General features: G+C 40.0%; 1 protein-coding gene and 1 long non-coding RNA gene across 2 annotated transcripts; both read left to right on the forward strand.

The window, feature by feature from the left end:
- Window positions 1-1,012: 1,012 nt before the first annotated feature.
- polr2m (RNA polymerase II subunit M) lies at window positions 1,013-6,134 on the forward strand. The gene is made up of 4 exons (XM_079663563.1): window positions 1,013-1,391; window positions 1,644-2,213; window positions 2,368-2,581; window positions 5,297-6,134. The coding sequence occupies exons 1-4, from the start codon at window positions 1,282-1,284 to the stop codon at window positions 5,438-5,440; spliced, it is 1,038 nt and encodes a 345-aa protein (XP_079519689.1). The 5' UTR covers window positions 1,013-1,281; the 3' UTR covers window positions 5,441-6,134.
- A 1,707-nt stretch (window positions 6,135-7,841) lies between these two features.
- LOC307028494 lies at window positions 7,842-14,583 on the forward strand. The gene is made up of 3 exons (XR_013804995.1): window positions 7,842-8,494; window positions 9,271-9,496; window positions 14,423-14,583. It is a non-coding gene; the product is annotated as an uncharacterized lncRNA (long non-coding RNA).
- Window positions 14,584-18,609: the final 4,026 nt, after the last annotated feature.

Below are 18,609 nucleotides of genomic sequence, written 5' to 3' on the forward strand. Positions count from 1 at the left end.
GGTGATATCTTACTTGATACAAAGGACATTAATCACTATTGCATGCATTAAAGAAAATAGAGAAGCGTCATAAAGAAAATAAAAGTATGTCCTTTCAAAATAATTGAAGAGGTAAAGTCTGCCAAGATGTTATTCCAACCATGCAGCTGCAGCCAAACGTTAAACTGACAGTGAACTCTGAGAGGGGACAATAAGGACACAGCTGTAACCTCTCGGTTGAAGTTGTGTCATTGTTTCATCCGCTGATAGAGAAATGGTTTGGCACAATGTTTGGGAAACATCCGGCCTGGCAAATGCAGCTGTGGAAAGTCTGAGACTCTGAAACCTGTTCAGACCGACAGCTCTGATTGGAGAAAATAAAGAAATATATTACATAAAACCTAATGAGTTTATTGATATTTAATTATTGTTATTCTTAGGAAATGAAGGCACAGACAGAGTGAAGATGTTAGGCCACTCTATGATGCACTCTTGTGGTAAAACTACAGAAATGCATGCTTACAGGGCTTACAGTGAATTTGAGTACCTTTTAATGACGCTATGAGAATATTCCTCAAAATGGTGTATCAAATGTAAAATGTTTATGGTTGCAGGAGTCAACACTCTACAAACTGTCTCAAGGAATCTCATGTAAATATCTTTATACCAATTAATGTCTCATCACATTATCTTAATGCATCATATTTCGATTATCAAAAATACAAAGTAATACAAGCTAACAATCAAAACTGCAGAGACAAGTTGTCTTTGTATGATACATATTATTATTATTTTTTAAGCATGAGTTATTGCGATGTTGTCTGTAATGTAATATGTGTAATGCATTGTCTTTTATCTGGACGCTGAGTCTGTGATAAAGTTTGGAAATCACAACTCTTGAAATCTATATGTAGTGTTAATAATGACTGAATTCTAACAACAGAGGGCAGCAAATCACCTTCCCTGGCTCAGCGTGACCTCTTCATGATGACATGAAGAAGAGATGCAGTACTGTCCTGTACAACAGGGGCGCTGTGGCTACAGCTCACATTTCCGCACACGAAGAAGAAGAGTCCCACATTGAATTGTTGTGGTCTCATGTGTTGAATAAGTAAATCTGTCGCATTTACAGGTTTATTAAACTCTTTAACTTCAAAAGTATCTGTAAACAGCTAACTTTTAAGCTGGTTAACGTATGGTAAGAGTTTATGTCCAGCGTGTATTACTGAGACGTTAGCTCACACTGTTTGTGAATGTGTGTAGCTAATGTTAGCTAATGCTAGCTGTCAATAGCTAACAGTGATGTCCTCGTCGTGGACAGAGCGGCAGGGACGGGTGGGAGATCTGGGGAAACAGAGCAAAGAGGAGCTCCAAGAACTGCTTCTGCGACAGGAAAAGATACTCTCGAACACGTGAGTTTTATTATTATCATCCATAGTTTGTGTCGTCTATATATTATACCCGAGAGGGCTGAAGTTGCAGCTAAGTTTGTGACTAATGTTTGACTTCGTGGCGTATGTTGACATTCTTATAACAGAAGATGATGCTTTATACAACTCCACAAATCATCTCTACTGTTGTAAACAAGCATAAGGCTCTCTCATATGGTAATAATGTCAACTGTTAGAATAAAACATCAGATAATGTTTTTGTGTTGTTCGTAGGAGGTTTTTACAGAGTCTTCCTGACAAAGGGAAAAAGATAAGAGAATTTGCAGAGAAAGTGCACCTTGCCATTGGACACTTTGATGAAGATGAGAAGAAACAGAGCCTGGTGTTTGCTGCCAGGAAAGAGTTACAGTCCAAGTACCAACATGCTTTCACTTCACAACGTGGTGTCCCCAACGCACCCACAGCCTCACAACAACACAGGCAAAGTGAGGTTGCTGCAGGAAATGCTGTCTCAGCTCAGGTGCAGGAAAGAAACACTTTGGACGAGCAACAGGACAAGTCTGACTCCAGAGAAGCTGCTCGTGAAACCATGGAGACGGCAGCGGCTGGGGCCTCTCTGAACTCTGATGAGCGAAAGAAAGACGGGGACCTTGTTGAGGCCTTTGAACGGGTCAGACTGTCTGAAACTACTACTGGTTTAAAAATCAAAGAACCAGTAAACGTCCCAGCAAGAGACAATTACTTTCTCAAAAAGCAAATACCAAATCAGCCTCACCATGTTACTCTCCTGGAAAGAACGGAGAACACTTCAGCACCCAGGAAGCAGAGATTTAAACCAAACCAGTGAGTTGACTTTTTTTCATGATGTTATAATAACTTTTGACATATACCAAAAAAGCGTATACATTTATGTAGATTTCATTCGGTAACAGTGTGTTATTTTTGCTTTATTTCATAGTTCTTATTTTAAATAAGATGTTCTCCACTGTGTTTTCAGGCTGCCCGAAAACACTCCATCAGGATCCTCATCACCCAGCCACTCTTCTGGAGCCTCATCACCGCTATCAGCTAAGGCCAGGAGGGAGCGGGACAGAAAGCACCTGGATGACATCACTTCAGCCAAAATGCCTCCTCTGATCTACAGTCCGGCCAAGCTTCTGTCTCTGGACGAGTCCGCCTCACTCCAGCAGGATCAAACCAGAAGGCAGCAGGTTAGTGTAGCCCTGCCCTCCACACTCTTATCTTATGCATCCACTGTGTGTGTAGGCAGACGGAGGGGTCAGATAATTCCAGAAGCACATTTTCTCTCAAAGGAAAAATACTCCTTACTATGCTGGGTAGTAACATGATGAAGTAACAATATTTGAATGCTATTGTTGCAATCGAACAAAGTGAATTACAAATATTTGGCAGACCAAAAACAGCCTTGTTCAAAAAATGAATGAAATTACAAGCAAGGAATTCAAGTTTGAGTAACAGGTGGATTATTTTAAGGGCTTATCAGACTTAAAGGTCCCATGTCATGCTTTTCCGGTTATTACCCATCCCCCTGTGTGTTACGAAGGTTTTTCTGCATGTAAACGGTCTGCAGAGTCAAAAAAACCCTCAAAGTACACTCTGTAGCGAGTAAAACTCTAACACAGAAAATACCTCCCCAAAACGCCTCGTTGGAGATACGTCACTGTGCATTGATTCTTCTGGGTAACTCATGATGTCATGCGTTACCCGGAACCAAATGGACCAATCCGTGGAGCCGTTACGTTACGTCCGCGGAGCCGTTACGTTAAGCCCCCGCTGATTGGTCCAAATTGACCAATCCACGGACTTCCTCACACACACACTCAGTGCATGCAGCTCTGCTGATTTCTCCTCCCTGGCTGCAGGCTGATAACAGACAGTTGGGATCGTGGCGAAATTCTCTCTGCAGACCCATTCTCACAGCGTTTATCAACCTTTTTCTTACTCAATATCAAACCACACTTATTGTTTTTACTTCGGCTATGACTTTGTGTGTGCTCAGGGTGAGTTTGGCTGTGTTTCGCTGTGTATCGCTAAACAAGGAAACCACACCTCCACGGAGCTCAGCGCGATTCACAACGTCCCGACCAATCAGAGCACACTGTGCTCACAGGGAGGGTGGGGGCTGGAGCTATTGGAGCTACAACGAGCCGTTAAAGGCAGAGAGTGAAATTCAGTGAATACACGTAGTTTACAGAGATGCTGTATGAGAAACCAAAGTGATTTTGGAAAATTGCACAATATAAATCTATTCTAGTAGACCTCAACAATGGAATTATGATCAGTGGAAATGGCCATGAAATGGGACCTTTAAACCCTGAACAATGTTTTATATGATCGGAAATCATTATTTTTTATTCACAGTTGTTTTAGCACCCTCATTTTATCTTTTTAACAATTATAATGTGAATAGTATGGATGCAATTTTTATATCACTTAATATTTATCAGAAAGGTGGTCTTGCACATATTTGGCCATTGATGTTTCATTCTAAGAAAAGATGAGGCGGTTTTATTTGCTGGAGTCCTCCGCATCCTGGAGAATTATAGTAACGGAATATTTCACACCCAAAGCCAAAATGTTTCACAGCCTTAATGTAATTTGGTACGCAATACATAAGATGCAATGTTCCTGTTAGAAACATTATAGATATATATATATTTGACCAGTAACGGCCCGTCTACACAGCAGCGTTAAAAAAATCTTCCAACGCTTCTCGGCCCATTCACTTTGTCACTTTGCCTCGCTTTTCGCCGAACTTCATTGTGGAGAAGCAAAGCGAAGATTTTCAGGATTCAAAAGTTGAGCAATGTAAAACTTTTGAAGCTGAGCTGGAAGCTTCAGCCAATCAAATCCTGTTTATGCAAATCTGACAGTACAAGCGCTAGCCAATCAAACCGCATGCAAGCTGGGAGAGCCAGACCGCAGTTCATTTTCTATATTCCTGAAAATGGAGGAGAAATTAGTTATTGCGGTAGTGAATCACCCGGTTCTTTATGACCAGTCGCTAATAACTTACCGGGATACAAACCGGAGGAACCAGGCATGGAGGGAGGTGGCAGAGACAGTGGGTGAAACTGGTAGGTTTTCGCCTGTTTGGGGATTTTATATCCAGTTTACTTCGTTTTAACATTGTTATTGCTTTTTATGTCGGGGGCGGGAGATTCATGTGATTGGTTGTTGGTCGCGTTGCTCGCAAAAAATCCCCAAGCTTTCAGACACGCCCAGCTCCAAGATTTTCAAGATTTTTTTTAAGCTGCTGTGTGGAAGGGCCATAATGGTTTCCCTTTGTTCATACAGCAATTAAAATTATTCCAATCATAATGTGAAGGGTAATAAGGTTAATAGATAACAACAGTGTATTTCAGTTTCAAAGCAAATGTATGATACAGATTTATCCAGTTAAAACTAATTAGGTTTTCAATAACTAAGAATTTACTGCATTGCATCAAAAAATACAATTTTTAATATTGTATATTCATTACAATGTCATACTTGAAAAATGTAAATACTGGCCGCCATCAATGTGCAAAAATATATTTTATGAAACATGTAATTGAAAAGGAACATTTATTGACAATGGTAAGTTTGGTGTTTATACTTGACCTGGATTCCAAATCCAATCTAAGTACATTGGAGTAATTGAGAAGCAATTGCAGTAAAGTCCACTTCAGATCCCTCCATCAGCTGTAGAGGGCAGTGTTCAGACAGTGTGGCGCTGTGTGTCTCATCACATCCAAAGAAAGGGCCAAACGTCACACAGTGTGCTGTTGAAACAGAAACCTGTTAAGCTTATTATCAGTTCTACTTTTGTTGAGGGTTTAATGGCTGCGCTGCTTAATAATAATGTGCTTGTTTTCTTCTTACCAGCCTATTCATGTCAACTTTTTCTCTGTGTTTTATTCCAGGAGTTGTACGCCAAGCTGGCAGCCCAGAAACTGTCGGAGGGATTGAAGGTCTCTTTGGGGAGCTACACTCCTGACGGCGGCCCCATGGCGGCCTACAGAGAGGTTCACGACGAAGGAACGCAGCTCTCCTCCGACGAGGACTGACCCTGGAGGGCCGGAGCTGGGGAAACCAGAGAGAGCTTGGCCTTCTGGTAAACAGGCTTTGGACCTTGCAATAAGGACCCATCAAACAGGATTTTCCCTCCAAGGACAAGTATTCTTAAGAGACGAAAAGAGTCTTTACACCGCGTGAAGGCATAGTTGGTATCCCCGACTCGGCTCAGGAAATTGAATGGCGGGTTGAGAAACCAGCTTACCTAATTGTCATTCAGTATTGGGCTCAGTAGTTTAGTGTCCTGCAGGAATACATAATACCTGCTGCCGACTACAAGTCTTAGGTGCACATTTGAAACATGTATCATCATGAGGGAATTGCCTTGTGAATTATATTCATTTAAAACCCATCAGCTTGTGGAGCAGACTGGACTGCAGACTGCTGACTGTTTCCAGATCTGTCTGCAACTCCAGACCTGAGCCTGTAGAAAGTGGTCAGTTTGAAGTATTACAGAAAGTGTATGACAATTCAATAAATACAATTGATTCCAGATTACATTACAAACGCTGCAAAGTGCCTCGTCAGTTTCTTCAGTGAGGATGAAAATTGATCTACAATAGATATTCTCTCTTCATAGAATAAACTGCTGACTAATAAGGCATAAGACATGTCTCATTTTCTAAGTGTTAATTTAGCTGAGAATCTTATATCTGTAGAACAAAAATAAAAAAAGTTTTTTATATAGTTTTTGTACTACTTTTGTGGTTTGTGACTTTTTGTAAAAGCCTCAGGTTACTAGCATTAACAGAAAGTATTCTCTGCTTCAGGATTAAGCCAGCAGGAGGCTAATCTGAACTCTAACCTGGCAAAAACATTTGTATGTAGTTTTGAATGAAAACTTGATGATCTATTAGCCATCATATATACGTTAGTTTGAATGTTGAGAAGCTGTGTGATAATACACATTTTATAATATGTTTTTAAATGCATAGTATTAAACTGTTGTATTTTATGGGCCTAATAGATCTCTAAAATAAAACATTGTGAACATTATTGCCAAATAAAACGGCCAAATAATGTAAATCTAGTACCTTCAGATAACACTGTTTACCCTCTGCAGATTATTCACATGTTAAACGGACTGTTTTATTGTTAGATTGATAGTTTATTTAGTTAATCTATGCGCAACATAAATCTGAAGGTGAGTTTCTAATGAAGCTGTGGTCAGCTGCAGGTTTTCTGAAATCCTGCGAGATGCTATCAGGCAGGGATATGTGACACACTTGATAAGATTAATGCAGGGGTAGTGAAATATTGAAGCTCGATGGCGGAGACATCTGGACTGCATTTGGATCGTGTTGTTGCTGGGAATGGCAGGCGATGATGGGACGGCAGCAGGCTAATGCAACATGGCAAATACCATTTCTCAACTTTGCTAATATGTGGTAGATAAGACGTGCCAGTTACGTTCGGCATCTTTCCAAACTGCCTTTCCATCACCCATTCCCACTCCTGTAGACTTCTTGATTCAAACAGCCTGATTTAGGGATTTTAATGAGGTGGAAATAGGGCTCTGAGGCACATTTCGGGGGAACTGAGGGTGTGTTCATGTAGGTCAGAATCTGGTGGTAGATGCCCCCTGATAACCTTTGGTAATTTTTGCTGAGTCATTGGTGGGTTTTAAAGGGAAAGAAACCATCTGATTGCTGTGTATTTAGACACTGTATCTGATGGGCTCCAAAACAAATACACACTCCGCAGAAGATCACTGTGCTGGGATTAATTAAAGCCTACCTTGCTTACATAAATTCAGAGACTGTTACCAATTATGGGGCACATTTTTGTCGTAGCTTCCCTCTGTGGTATATGGCGTCAAACCTGAGTCTGTGGATGTTGTTGAGGTGGAACCAATTCTGTAAAGGGCGCGTTCACACCGCAGTACTTTTCCAACTTTGTCGCGTTCACACCAAAAAGAGCCGGAACTCAAATTAGTTCATGAGAACCTTTTTACCCCTTTTCCGTCCCTGCTAGAGAGCAGGTACTTTCGTGGTAGAAAAAGGTTCATATGTCTGATTGGCTGGGCGGAATGCAAACCACGCCCGGTAAAACACGTACAACTCAAAAAAAGTTTTGTGAAGGCGCCATTTTATTATCCTCGCATTAGCATTATTAGCATTAGCATTAGCCCAGCGCAGAAACGCAGAGAGACTAATTTATGGAAACACAAAAGAAAACATGAGAGCGGTGGAGAGGAGGAGGTGTCGGCGTTCTGGCGATTTACTTGGAAGCCAGTCCCCAACTCTGGGGACTTCCGGCCGGGGACTTCGGGTGGCAGTACACGCCGTGAAGTTGTTTGCGGCCTGCCAGTAAACCCAAAACAGAAGAAGTGACGTTAGCGGCTTCATTTGACTAATCCTCCCCCAGGGGTTTATTCCGGTGTGAACCAGAGCCCTAGAGAGAAATATCTCTATGTATCTATATCTCTTATTTTATATCTCTGGTGTGAACGCGATCTGTATTTAGTTCATGAGAACTAAAGAGTTCTCACCGGTTCAAGTTCTAAATTCTGATGAACCTTTGTGGGAAAAGTACTGCGGTGTGAAAGCGCCTAAAGCTTCTTCTTTTTTTAAACGTTGTCCATTGATGATGAGGTTGTTTATACTTCAGTTTGACTCCCAGACCCCTTGTTTCAGATTAATAAACTCCTCGTGAAGTAGTCTGCAAGTGATTTGCTCCAACTCTGAGTCCGAAATCACACGTCTCGCGGGAGTAGAAATAATTTGCTGTTTGGGAGGGAAAAACTGGAATGTGATTTGAAAACTGCCTCTTCAAAGAGCAGTCAGCCCGGCCTTAAATTAGATATACAGTATGATGTATAGACTGGCGTTAAACATGAGTTAGGCCCTCAGCAGAATGATTGGATTATATCTGCCAGTTTACAAAGTCTGAGGTCATGCTTTTTCCATTCTCTGATGTTTTGTCTTTTTTTAGGGCACATGAGATGAAATAATGCAGCACACAGCAGCTTTCTGCAGATAAGGTTACAGCATATCTCCTCATCCCGATCAGAACCAGCTCTCCCTCTTAATGCACTGGGAACACTGGTGAGTAAAGTATTCTAACCCTTTACTATAGTATCCTGTAAGTGTAGTTAGAATATTAAAAGTAGAAATGCACAATATCCTCTGTGACAGTTGAATTACATCTGACATTAACAGATTATTGTCACTAAAGCAATAATGTAAAAATCACAGATAGTTAGATAGTTTGGGTGGAATTAATTTGACCTACTCTATAGCTTACAATTAAATAGTTTAGTCAAATGGTTCCCAACCTAAGGGTCAGGCCCTCTAAAGGGTCATGAGATAAATCTGAGGGGTCGTGAGATAGGAGAGGAAAGAAAAGTTATGCAACACAAATTTATAGTTTGAAGTTTTACATAACGGGTCACAGGCCAAAGAAAGTTGGATCATCTGGTTTGGTATTATAAAGATTATCATCTTTTATCTAAATAGTAACTATATCTTAAAGATAGAAGGGGTATGAAGAAAAATCATAACATGTAAAGTGCAGGAACGGCATTTGAGTACCAGATGTACTTTTCAGCAGTAACAAAAACTTAATCAAGTTAACTTTAAAAAAAAAAAAAAACATTCAAAAACGTTTCTTTCACTGATATTTTAAAATGTATTTCACTATTCTTAACAAGACAAACCTCACAGTATGTTAAAGAAAAACAAGTCAGCTCTTTAGTGTGAAAGTCGGAACAAATGTTGTATATGCAAATGCCTCGAGCTGTGAATGAGAAGCAAACTTTTGCACGTGTGTGACATCAGTGCATATGTGGCTGTGTGTGTGTGTGTGTGTTCTCTTGACGCAGCCACGAGGAAAGTAAATACTCTCCTGACAGGACTGTGCTGAGGTCTCCACTTATCTCACCGTGAAATGTGTGTGTGAGAGGAAGCTCGCACATAGTTCATGTCATGACTGTTGACTTCCCGAGGAAGCATGATATGTGGCTGCAACATTCATGAGAGTCCTGCAGCTGTCTCTCCAGCACGGCCCGTAGGAAAATATTCCCTGACTGATGGGTAAATCTTTTGAAGGTAAGAAAAAGACAGAGGTGCCTTGAACTGAGTGCCAGCCGGTTGTAAAACATAGTCAGGGGGATGATTTATTGCATTTTTACATTCTTAAGATTAACTTTTCTCATTCATTTTCTTTAACATTTACCAGAGATGGTTAGTTTATTGCATATGAATGTGCCAGAGCTTGTGTTTGTCTGTTAAATACTGCACTCAGCAATGGCATTACAGTATATCAGAATCAGGCCATGTTCTGTTCATTGATGCTGAAATGCACCAGGTGTTTCACAGAAATCAAACACAATATATATTTTTTTAATTAATAATTTATATTAAAAAAATAACTCAGTTAATAATTTTTTTGCAAAGATATATGCCCTCTCAAAGTAGTGCTGATGTTACAAGGAATTTGATTAATGCTTTGGTTGAATGCAGAAAAAAGCATTTTTATATACATGGTGCTGTGTTCTTCACAGTTTCTACAATCACAATATATCACCTCGTAAACATTGTCTCATGATTCGTCGCACACAGCATATAACCAGATTTGTGTCATTGCAAAGCTTTAGAAGTGACGTGGGCAGCTTTCTCTACTAAAATGATTCTGGCAGTTTTTGAGTGCCACAAAATGTAGCACTTAACAAATGTCCTTTATACTATTCCACATCTGGATGAGAAAAAGAAAAACACATTAACAGCAAAAATGTGTATATCTATAGATTATAAGAATAGTCCATATAAAGTATATAGAATAAATTTGATTGACCAACTGCTAATACAATATAACATATGATTATTTGAATGTAATCATTACTTTACATTCAAAACAATCACTTTTTCTGTAATTGTAGTCCCTCAAGGTTCTAACACATACATAAATTCATTACACAAAGTCATTTTTTTAACCGTCAACGTTCTGGGAAAACAATGAAAGTCTGTGTTGTCAAGGGCAGCCGTATCGAGTGCTTGTTTTCTGGTTTTACACGTGGTAAACTGTTGAGTGTGAAAATCTCAGCAGCCCTGTTTGATTTCACACTTTCAAGTATTGTTTAGAGAAAAGGCTGATTTCTCTATCCCTTATAACAGCAGCACATGCCTAACACCTTTCTTAAAACAATGTCTACTTCCTCCTTTCTTCCACATCTCCATACACTTTAAATGAATTGAATGTGATAGGTGACGTCAATAACAAATTACATCTTTAAGTGGATGTTTCAGTTTCTGTTTCAGAAACAAAATATGCTTACAATAATCTAAAAAAGCTTAACCAAAGGCACACACACTTCTATTTTATTATGCTATTTTGATGAAAGACAACGATTGGTCCGTATTTCTCCTCCAACACATTGATTCATTTGTGTTTTATCTAAGCACAGTAACACATCCCTTAGAGTTTCAGTGACATAAGCATGTCACAACAGAAGCATTATGTGTTTCCTTCTACTTGGAACAATATTTACAGTTCAAAAGCCATAAAACTGACCACAAATGGATAAGGCATGGTATAGCTGTAATGAGTTATCCTTGTGTAGTCACGTCTCTCAGCAGATGGACTCTCCTCAAGAACTTCATAGTTCAACACTGGATGGCAGTAGTGTATTGTTGTTTTTAGGCTTCATCCTCATGTCCATGCTTAACCTTTAAAAACAAATATCTTTACTGACATAATACACCTCACCAAGAATGTTTCTTTTCTCTCTGGATGTTTTACATTTGTGAATATAATCAATAGCCATGCAACTATAGGACATTGTGTTTTTAGATGATATAGCCAAAGTCACAATCTCAGAGGGAATCTAAAGGATCAACAGCTGACAGCAGTTCATTTGCGACAAAGAGCTAAAATGACTCTAAGATTTCAGATAGTGGCTCTCATATTTGAGCGGTGTGGTACCTCAGTGGCTCCAGCCTCGCACCTGGCTTTTCAGCCGCAGATAACAGCAGCCCGGACACCCCATCCCTCGCCAGGACAAGAGATTGTACAAATATGATTTGGATACATCTGTGCTCCAACAGAACTCCCACATATCTGCCTGGGAAGCTTTGCATAACAATCCTGAGGCACTAGAAAGAAAGGGCGGGGAGAGGGAGGAAGGGGAGGAAGGGGAGGGAGGGAAGGAAAACTAGGGGTAAAATGGTTTGAGGCCCGTGATGCATGGTGTGGGCCAAGAAGCTGCCAGCGTCCCAGCCGCTCCATGTCTGGCCTGGCACAGCATTAAGCAGGCTGTTTTGGGGCCTGTCAAAAGCTCATCACGGCAAGGAAGCCGTCTCTGTGGGGATGCTGCGGGGGTGCCAGGGCCCGGCAGGGGGGAGAAACCAGAGACCCTGCCCGGCAGCTTGGTCATAATGAGGAGGAAAATTCTTATTCTTGCATCCCCATTAATGTTAAGACAACAATGCACTTTTGTGCCATTTTTTTTTCTCCCCACGCATTGCTGTTCTACACGTTTTCTTTCTTTATGCCCCTCACTTTTTAAATGTGACATTTGTCATGATCTTCCACATTGCAATAAAGCTACCTCTTGTACTCATTCATTATATATCTTGATGGGTGGATCTGCTTGATCTCAGTGAAACCTTCTTAATGTCTTAGCCATGCCTTCCCGTTAAACTGATGCACATTTATTGGAAAACATTGTAGATGACTCAGTGTATTGTATACAGTAATCGCCTGGTCGAAGGATTATAAAACTCTGGGTAATGTCAGTTGTGGCAATCAAGCCGAGTACCAGTGTGTTAAGGTATAATTTCTTGGCCCATGTTGTTTGTGACATCAATCGAAAGCTTTCCAGAAACCAGGGCGGACCAAAACAACATAATATTGTTTTTCATTACTGCTTAAGTGAAATCATGCCCCTTTATTTGAGAACACCCCGACTAACAAGCACCAGAAGTGTAAACTCAGCCATTCTGCCTCCTGCCAATTCTTTTAAATATCGGTAAAATACAGTAATATCCAAGAAGTTGCCAAATCTTTTTTTTTTGTGCTGCAGGTGTGAAACAAACATGTGTGGGTGTTGGAAATCACTTAAAGCTGAAGGACAGCTCACTTGATTTCACATGCCAGCAGAGTCTCACAGCCCTGGTGAGTCAGCGTAATGCTGCTTTCTGGGTAATCCCTGCTTGTTTGTAAAAGGATGTTCATAGAGTCTGCTGGATGGTGCAGTTTGGCCCTGGGTCCTGCATCTTACAACAATAGTAAAAGTATGCTGTAAAAAAAAAGGCAGAAATCCTCTTCAGTCCAACAATTATGGGGCCTCTATATGGAGTAGTTGGCTGGTGTATATGCTGTAATGTTGTGACCATTCCAAGCCCCGCGGCCAGGTGTTTTTGATTGCAGAACGTTGCAGCGCAGACTCTGCAGCGCGGAGCCGGCCCCACAGGATGGATGGATACGAGTCTGATAAACCAGACCATATTTATGTATTAATGTTTTGTTTTCTCTGAGAGAAGCTGTCAGACGGACAGGCAGCTACGCCCTCCTATTAGATGACTTCCTTCACTCTGTAAATAAATTCCAGCTGACATTTCAATGTGCCAAGAGTGACGAGGACAACATTGGATTTAGATGGGTGAAAACATAACAGACTAGACACAGCAATGACTTATTTTTCACTCCATTCAAAAACAATGTGTACACTTGTTCTGCTTCTAATTGAGATGAGTGGGGTGCAAAAAAACAACTTTAAATTTCTTTCACACACAAATGTTACTGCAATAGTTTTACATGTGGCCATAAGGACAGCCACACTCAAAGTCCTCCTTTGGTGTAGAAAGTTTGAGTTAACTGTTAGGTGCTTTAATATTACAATTTTAGCTTAAAGGAAAACAACGCTAACATCTAAATATATAAAGCTCACAAATAACGTTTGCAAAAGAGCTGCAGGACTGAACTGTGCAGTCATTTGTAGCCATTAACCCCAAACTACTATCCACAAGAGGCTAAAAAGCTGCAGCTGGCACATATCCAAAGTAATCACAGTGTACAGCAAATTTCATGATCACATATACAATTCGTAAAATGATAAATGTCCCACGAAGTTAGCAATCAAAAACTAGATTTCAAAACTACTAGACTCCAATTAGATGTTTTCTGATATACCAATGGCCGGGAGAAGATTATCACAGTGTCACTTTTCATAAGGGCTGTTTTCTTTCCTGTTGCTCTTTCTTCTCTTTCAGTATAAAACAAAACAACATTACAAAGAGAGCCATGACCAATGCAGAATGTATCACACTCTAACAAACATGACAGAATGCGGATGGTCCTGGATGTCTTGTGTATACATCCCTGTCTCAGCCCTACAGGTGCCACGGCACCGGCTAATAAAAAGCAGAGTGTGGAGGAGTTGTGTGAGCAGGAGAGAACAAGCCGGCGCTCCCCTGTGACTTTCTTTGCGTGCTGCGTGGCGTGCTCCTTCAGACAGGTGCTGGTAAGAGCTTTAACATGTTCTGTTAAAGCTCTTCTTAAAGTTTGATCAGTTGAAAAACACAGCATTAAAAAAAATATGTATAATACTTAGACCAATATTAGTGTGAAAATCCTGTTGAACCATAATTATGTCACTGTCTTCAGGTCAGGTTATCAAAAAGGCATTTTTGCAACGCGGAGTTATGTTGAACAACAGCAACAGACACAAAGCCAGACTCAGTCTTTTGTCCTGAAACAAACTTCAGACTTAAACAAACTGTTGTATAGGAGGTCACAACAACAAATCTTTCTACCATTAGGGATGAATGATGACAAATGATGGTGACTTGTAATAGTTGAAATAGTTATAGATGGAATAGAGGTGAAGACTGTCAGGACAGACTCATGCTGTGAATACACAGTTAATATAACATGACTTAGCTGTGTGATCACCTTTGTCATTTTTTATGTCACCGCTACAAAGTCCTATTTCATAATTTCTAATGATTATGAAGGTTTCATGTGTTTCTCAACAGGTTAAGCTAAGCAGGACATGCATGGGGAATGTTCAAAATCACTTGGTGTGGAGATGTTTCAGCAAGTGTCCCGGGACAGCATATCTTAACGTTTAAATGTGCAACTTGTAAAATACAACCAGAATTGTTGTTGAATCATAAAAAATAAACACAAACATTATCAACAAAATATGCAGAAGTGTCCAATGTTGTGTTGCAAAGATATTTTCTGAGGTGAGCATGCTCAACAACGAGCCCCGGCTTGTCCCGTCTTGCAGTACCACTTGTACCTCAGGAGGCAATAATGAGTCACTAGCATCCAGTCCATCATGGGAGGACCAAAGTAGATCTGCCCCCAAGGTTTGTCAGTTTAGTTGAAAGTACAGGGTTTGTGAACATTTTGATGATGAAAATTACTTCTTTTTTTTCATCCTCCTCCGGGAGACGGACCTTTGGTTGGCGGCTGTTCAACATTTCAGATCTATTAAACTGTGTTACGATGATCAAGCAATCATTTTTTATTTGTTAAAACCACAATATGTTCACAAAGCTGTGTACTTTATTAGATGGACAGTAATGACTGTTGAAGCTGTAAATGTGAGATCGGTTTCCATCAATCCTGGTGCTTTGTGGAAAGTGAAGCAGATGCCATATTGTGACGTGGATACACTTAACATTTTAATCTGGCAGTGGCTGCTTATAGTTGTCTATATATGAGAACTGGAAGAGTCAACAATACAGTCTGTTTGGACAAAAAAAGAGCAATTAACCAAATTCAGATAAAACGTGTGTAGAGCTGGAGAGTCACAGGTTTGATGCAAAAATGTGATATATTCCCTTAAAAGATGGACAACTAATTACATGAGGAACACTGTCCAGAAAGCACCCGTGGCAAGGAATGTATACTAAAGGAAACCACAGCCTCACCCTATCTAATCCGAGTGGGTGTACAGTTTCCCTTTGGCCTTGCAGGAGTGGTGCTCATCAACCCAACAACCTCATATTATGCCTCATAGTGGTTTTGGACTCAAGGTGCAAGATAATCATAATTGCAACAATGTTGACCAACTGTGATAAAACTGGGGCTCTAAACACTCGTTTTGCGTCAAACTTGCATGTGTAGTGTGAACAGTACGTGCTTGGAACAGCTCTACACTGTACACAAGCGGTCCAACAATCTGCACTCAGCTGCCTGATCTGCACAGTCTCATTTCGCTGGCACACCTACATACTAACCCAAACTCCCTCAACAAATTATTATATTTCCTCCCTGCTTTTGTGTCAGTGAGGGTTTGAAGGAAACATCCCTTTAGCTCTCATTGATTGAGACTGATTTTGTTTTCTTTAGAGATCTCATAATGCAATCAAAATTAATTCTATGTTTTGACAGGCAAATGGCATTAAAGATTACAGTTTGTTATATACAAATGATGTAGTTCACACTGTTATTTATGTGTGACATTATACTGAAGTCTTTTTAAGGTATTTCTCAGCTGTCATTTGTGGATTTTTTAAGTAAAGTAAAATAGCTAGCTGTGAGAAAAACATGATCATTTCCTGTTTGAGCTGCATGATTCCCCTTGTGTCAGATAGAATAACTTCAAAGTGATTGGATTATCTATTTCCACAGAATTGACTTGCATATGATATCCAAATTATTCCTCATTTGGCCAAGAGAAAAAATAAAGACAGATGTTCATTTGTTCTACAGAGCAATCTAAAGAAAAATTAAAAACGTAAAGGAAAACAGAAGTTTGTTACAACTTGTTTTTTTCCCACAGGTCCTGCCAGCAGTTCTATCGGTACACACTTTAAATTGCTGTAATAACTGTTTTTATATTAACCATGGATCATATGACGACACACACATGAAATGTACTGTTTCACTCTTGCTGTTCCAATGATTTTTATTTGAAGTCACAACAATCACTTTTTGGTTTGATTTGTTATATAACGAATACACGCTACAGCCAACAGACAAAGTTAGCAACTGTAGTGAAAAAGGTGGAAGATCCTGCAGCTAAAGGGTTAGAGGAAAACCGTGCACATACGGAAAGTAATATGTACTAATTTAACCAGGAAGTTTGACTCTAAACTGAGGGTTTTGTAAAAATCCCTAAAAAAAACTGTGCTGTTTTTTTTCTTCAAATAAATGTGAGTAAACTGTTTGATCCATCCCTTAAGAAATCGGCATCTAAAGAAATACACGTTTTTGCTTTGATAGAGATTGTTAGGGTAAACGATACGATACATAATAGACCGTACATGCCAGTCAGTACATGGTGCCCCATAATTACAATAAGATTACAATGATCTATCTGTTTTTGCTGAGAAGTGACAGGTATTAATTGGTTCCAGAAACGCTGGCATAGGTTAAAGCGTGTTCAAAAAAATAAAATGACATACTGACAGATATTCTAAACACCCTGGGATGACTGGATGATTTTTTTTCATTAGCTTAAGCCTTTAAGGACTGCATACGTCAGAGCAGTTATGGCAAACCTCAATGTACTGTGGTCTCAACCCTCTGGAGGTCAGCCATTCGTCCACCCCAGCCCTGATACGACAAGACCATCTCACTAAACACAAAACAAATGGCGATAAAGGTCCTGGCAAAAGGAGGGAAGCAGCTGTGTCTGTGGCCCAACGTCCTTTGAGAGTATTCTTTAATCCTGACACCTGCAAGCCATTTCATCATGATTTACAGTGGGGGAAATGTAGGCTGGGGGCAGGGAGGCCACCAGAGGGACTGTTTTCACAACAAATGATCAGGAACACACTGTTTGTTCTTGTAGTTCCAGGCATTTTAGCTTTGGTTATTCAAAAATACATATGGATAGCTTAATCTGTGTGTGTGTGTGTGTGTGTGTGTGTGTGTGTGTGTGTGTGTGTGTGTGTGTGTGTGTGTGTGTGTGTGTGTGTGTGTGTGTGTGTGTGTGTGTGTGTGTGTGTGTGTGTGTGTGTGTGTGTGTGTGTGTGTGTGTGTGAGAGAGAGAGTGTAAGATAAATAGGCTGGAGGTTTTGGGACAGGATATGGGGTTCACATGAATGATCATTAGCAGGATTTGCAGGCCAGAGCAGCACCGTTTAGTGGCTGAAAAGTAGCCCAGCTGCTAACCCATAATGTTTCGATGTTATGGTATTGTTTACATCCATTCACTTTCTCATGTCATTACTTGTGTGTGAGCTTGCCACATGCTGAATTACTTTAGCTTTGGACATACTGAAAGTGTTGTATTGTGTAATGTAGCAGCAGTAATTATCTGTGACAAACACTATTCACATGTGGTGAACGAATTTAGCTGAGTTGTCTTATCTAAACACATTTTGGAGTTTGTGTCTGCACATTACAAACACAATTATTTCCTAAGACTGCAAGGATTTATAAGTGAGAACATTCCAGGTTGTGCAATTCATTTTTTGTGAAACTGCCATCAACTTACATTACTACTGTTGATAAATGGCCGCATTCATCGAAGTAATAAATTAGTTTGAAATACTTGCTTTTGTTGAGCTAAGAATATGCTTTTTCCTGGACTTTTATAAATATAATGAAAATATTACAATGTTACTTATTGTTCAGTGTACCCTTTAATCCCACCATCCCTCCAAAATAAGGTAAGATATAACTCATTGATCCCAAATTTGGATATTGATGTCAGACTCTCTGCCCCTTGAATCTCAAATTGTCAGAAATAAGCTAAACAAAAGCACACTAAGAGACTGAATTAAGTGCTTTTCTCTCTCAGCAGAGTGCCATTTAATAGTAAATCCTCAACCGTTACATTGACCCCTCCAAGTCTGCCCAGAAAAACACATCATGTGCAGAATATTTTATTTGCTACTCGGCAGAGCCAGGGAGGTGTGGAGGAGAGAATGAGCAGAAAGTGAGATCCTCTGGCTCCAGAGCCATCACTACCTGTGGAGTGTGCACAGCTCTTTGTGGGTCCTACATCCTGCGCGCTCCTTCAAACGTTTCTGATCCCAAAACTTCATACCTTCCGAGAAGTGCTCTCTGTGAGCAACGAGAATAAAATCCAGTTAACTTCTACTGGCATGGCAGGAAAAACTTCAGAGACGGATCAATAAAAACAGTGCCTTGTTAAATATATGGCAACAAAAACACAAATGAGGACAAATATAATGTTCTTTTTTGCTAGTATTTTTTATTTCACCTAAGTCTTAAAGATAATTATTCCACAAATGTT

The sequence above is a fragment of the Notothenia rossii genome (genome assembly GCF_949606895.1).
Source record: "Notothenia rossii genome assembly, chromosome: 2".
NCBI lineage: Eukaryota > Metazoa > Chordata > Actinopteri > Perciformes > Nototheniidae > Notothenia > Notothenia rossii.

Excerpts from the sequence above, each read along its gene's own strand:
- polr2m (XM_079663563.1), top strand. The coding sequence starts at position 1,282 with ATGTCCTCGTCGTGGACAGAGCGGCAGGGACGGGTGGGAGATCTGGGG. Across the intron at positions 2,214-2,367 it reads CAGAGATTTAAACCAAACCA|GCTGCCCGAAAACACTCCAT; the intron begins GTGAGTTGACTT and ends CTGTGTTTTCAG. Across the intron at positions 2,582-5,296 it reads ATCAAACCAGAAGGCAGCAG|GAGTTGTACGCCAAGCTGGC; the intron begins GTTAGTGTAGCC and ends GTTTTATTCCAG.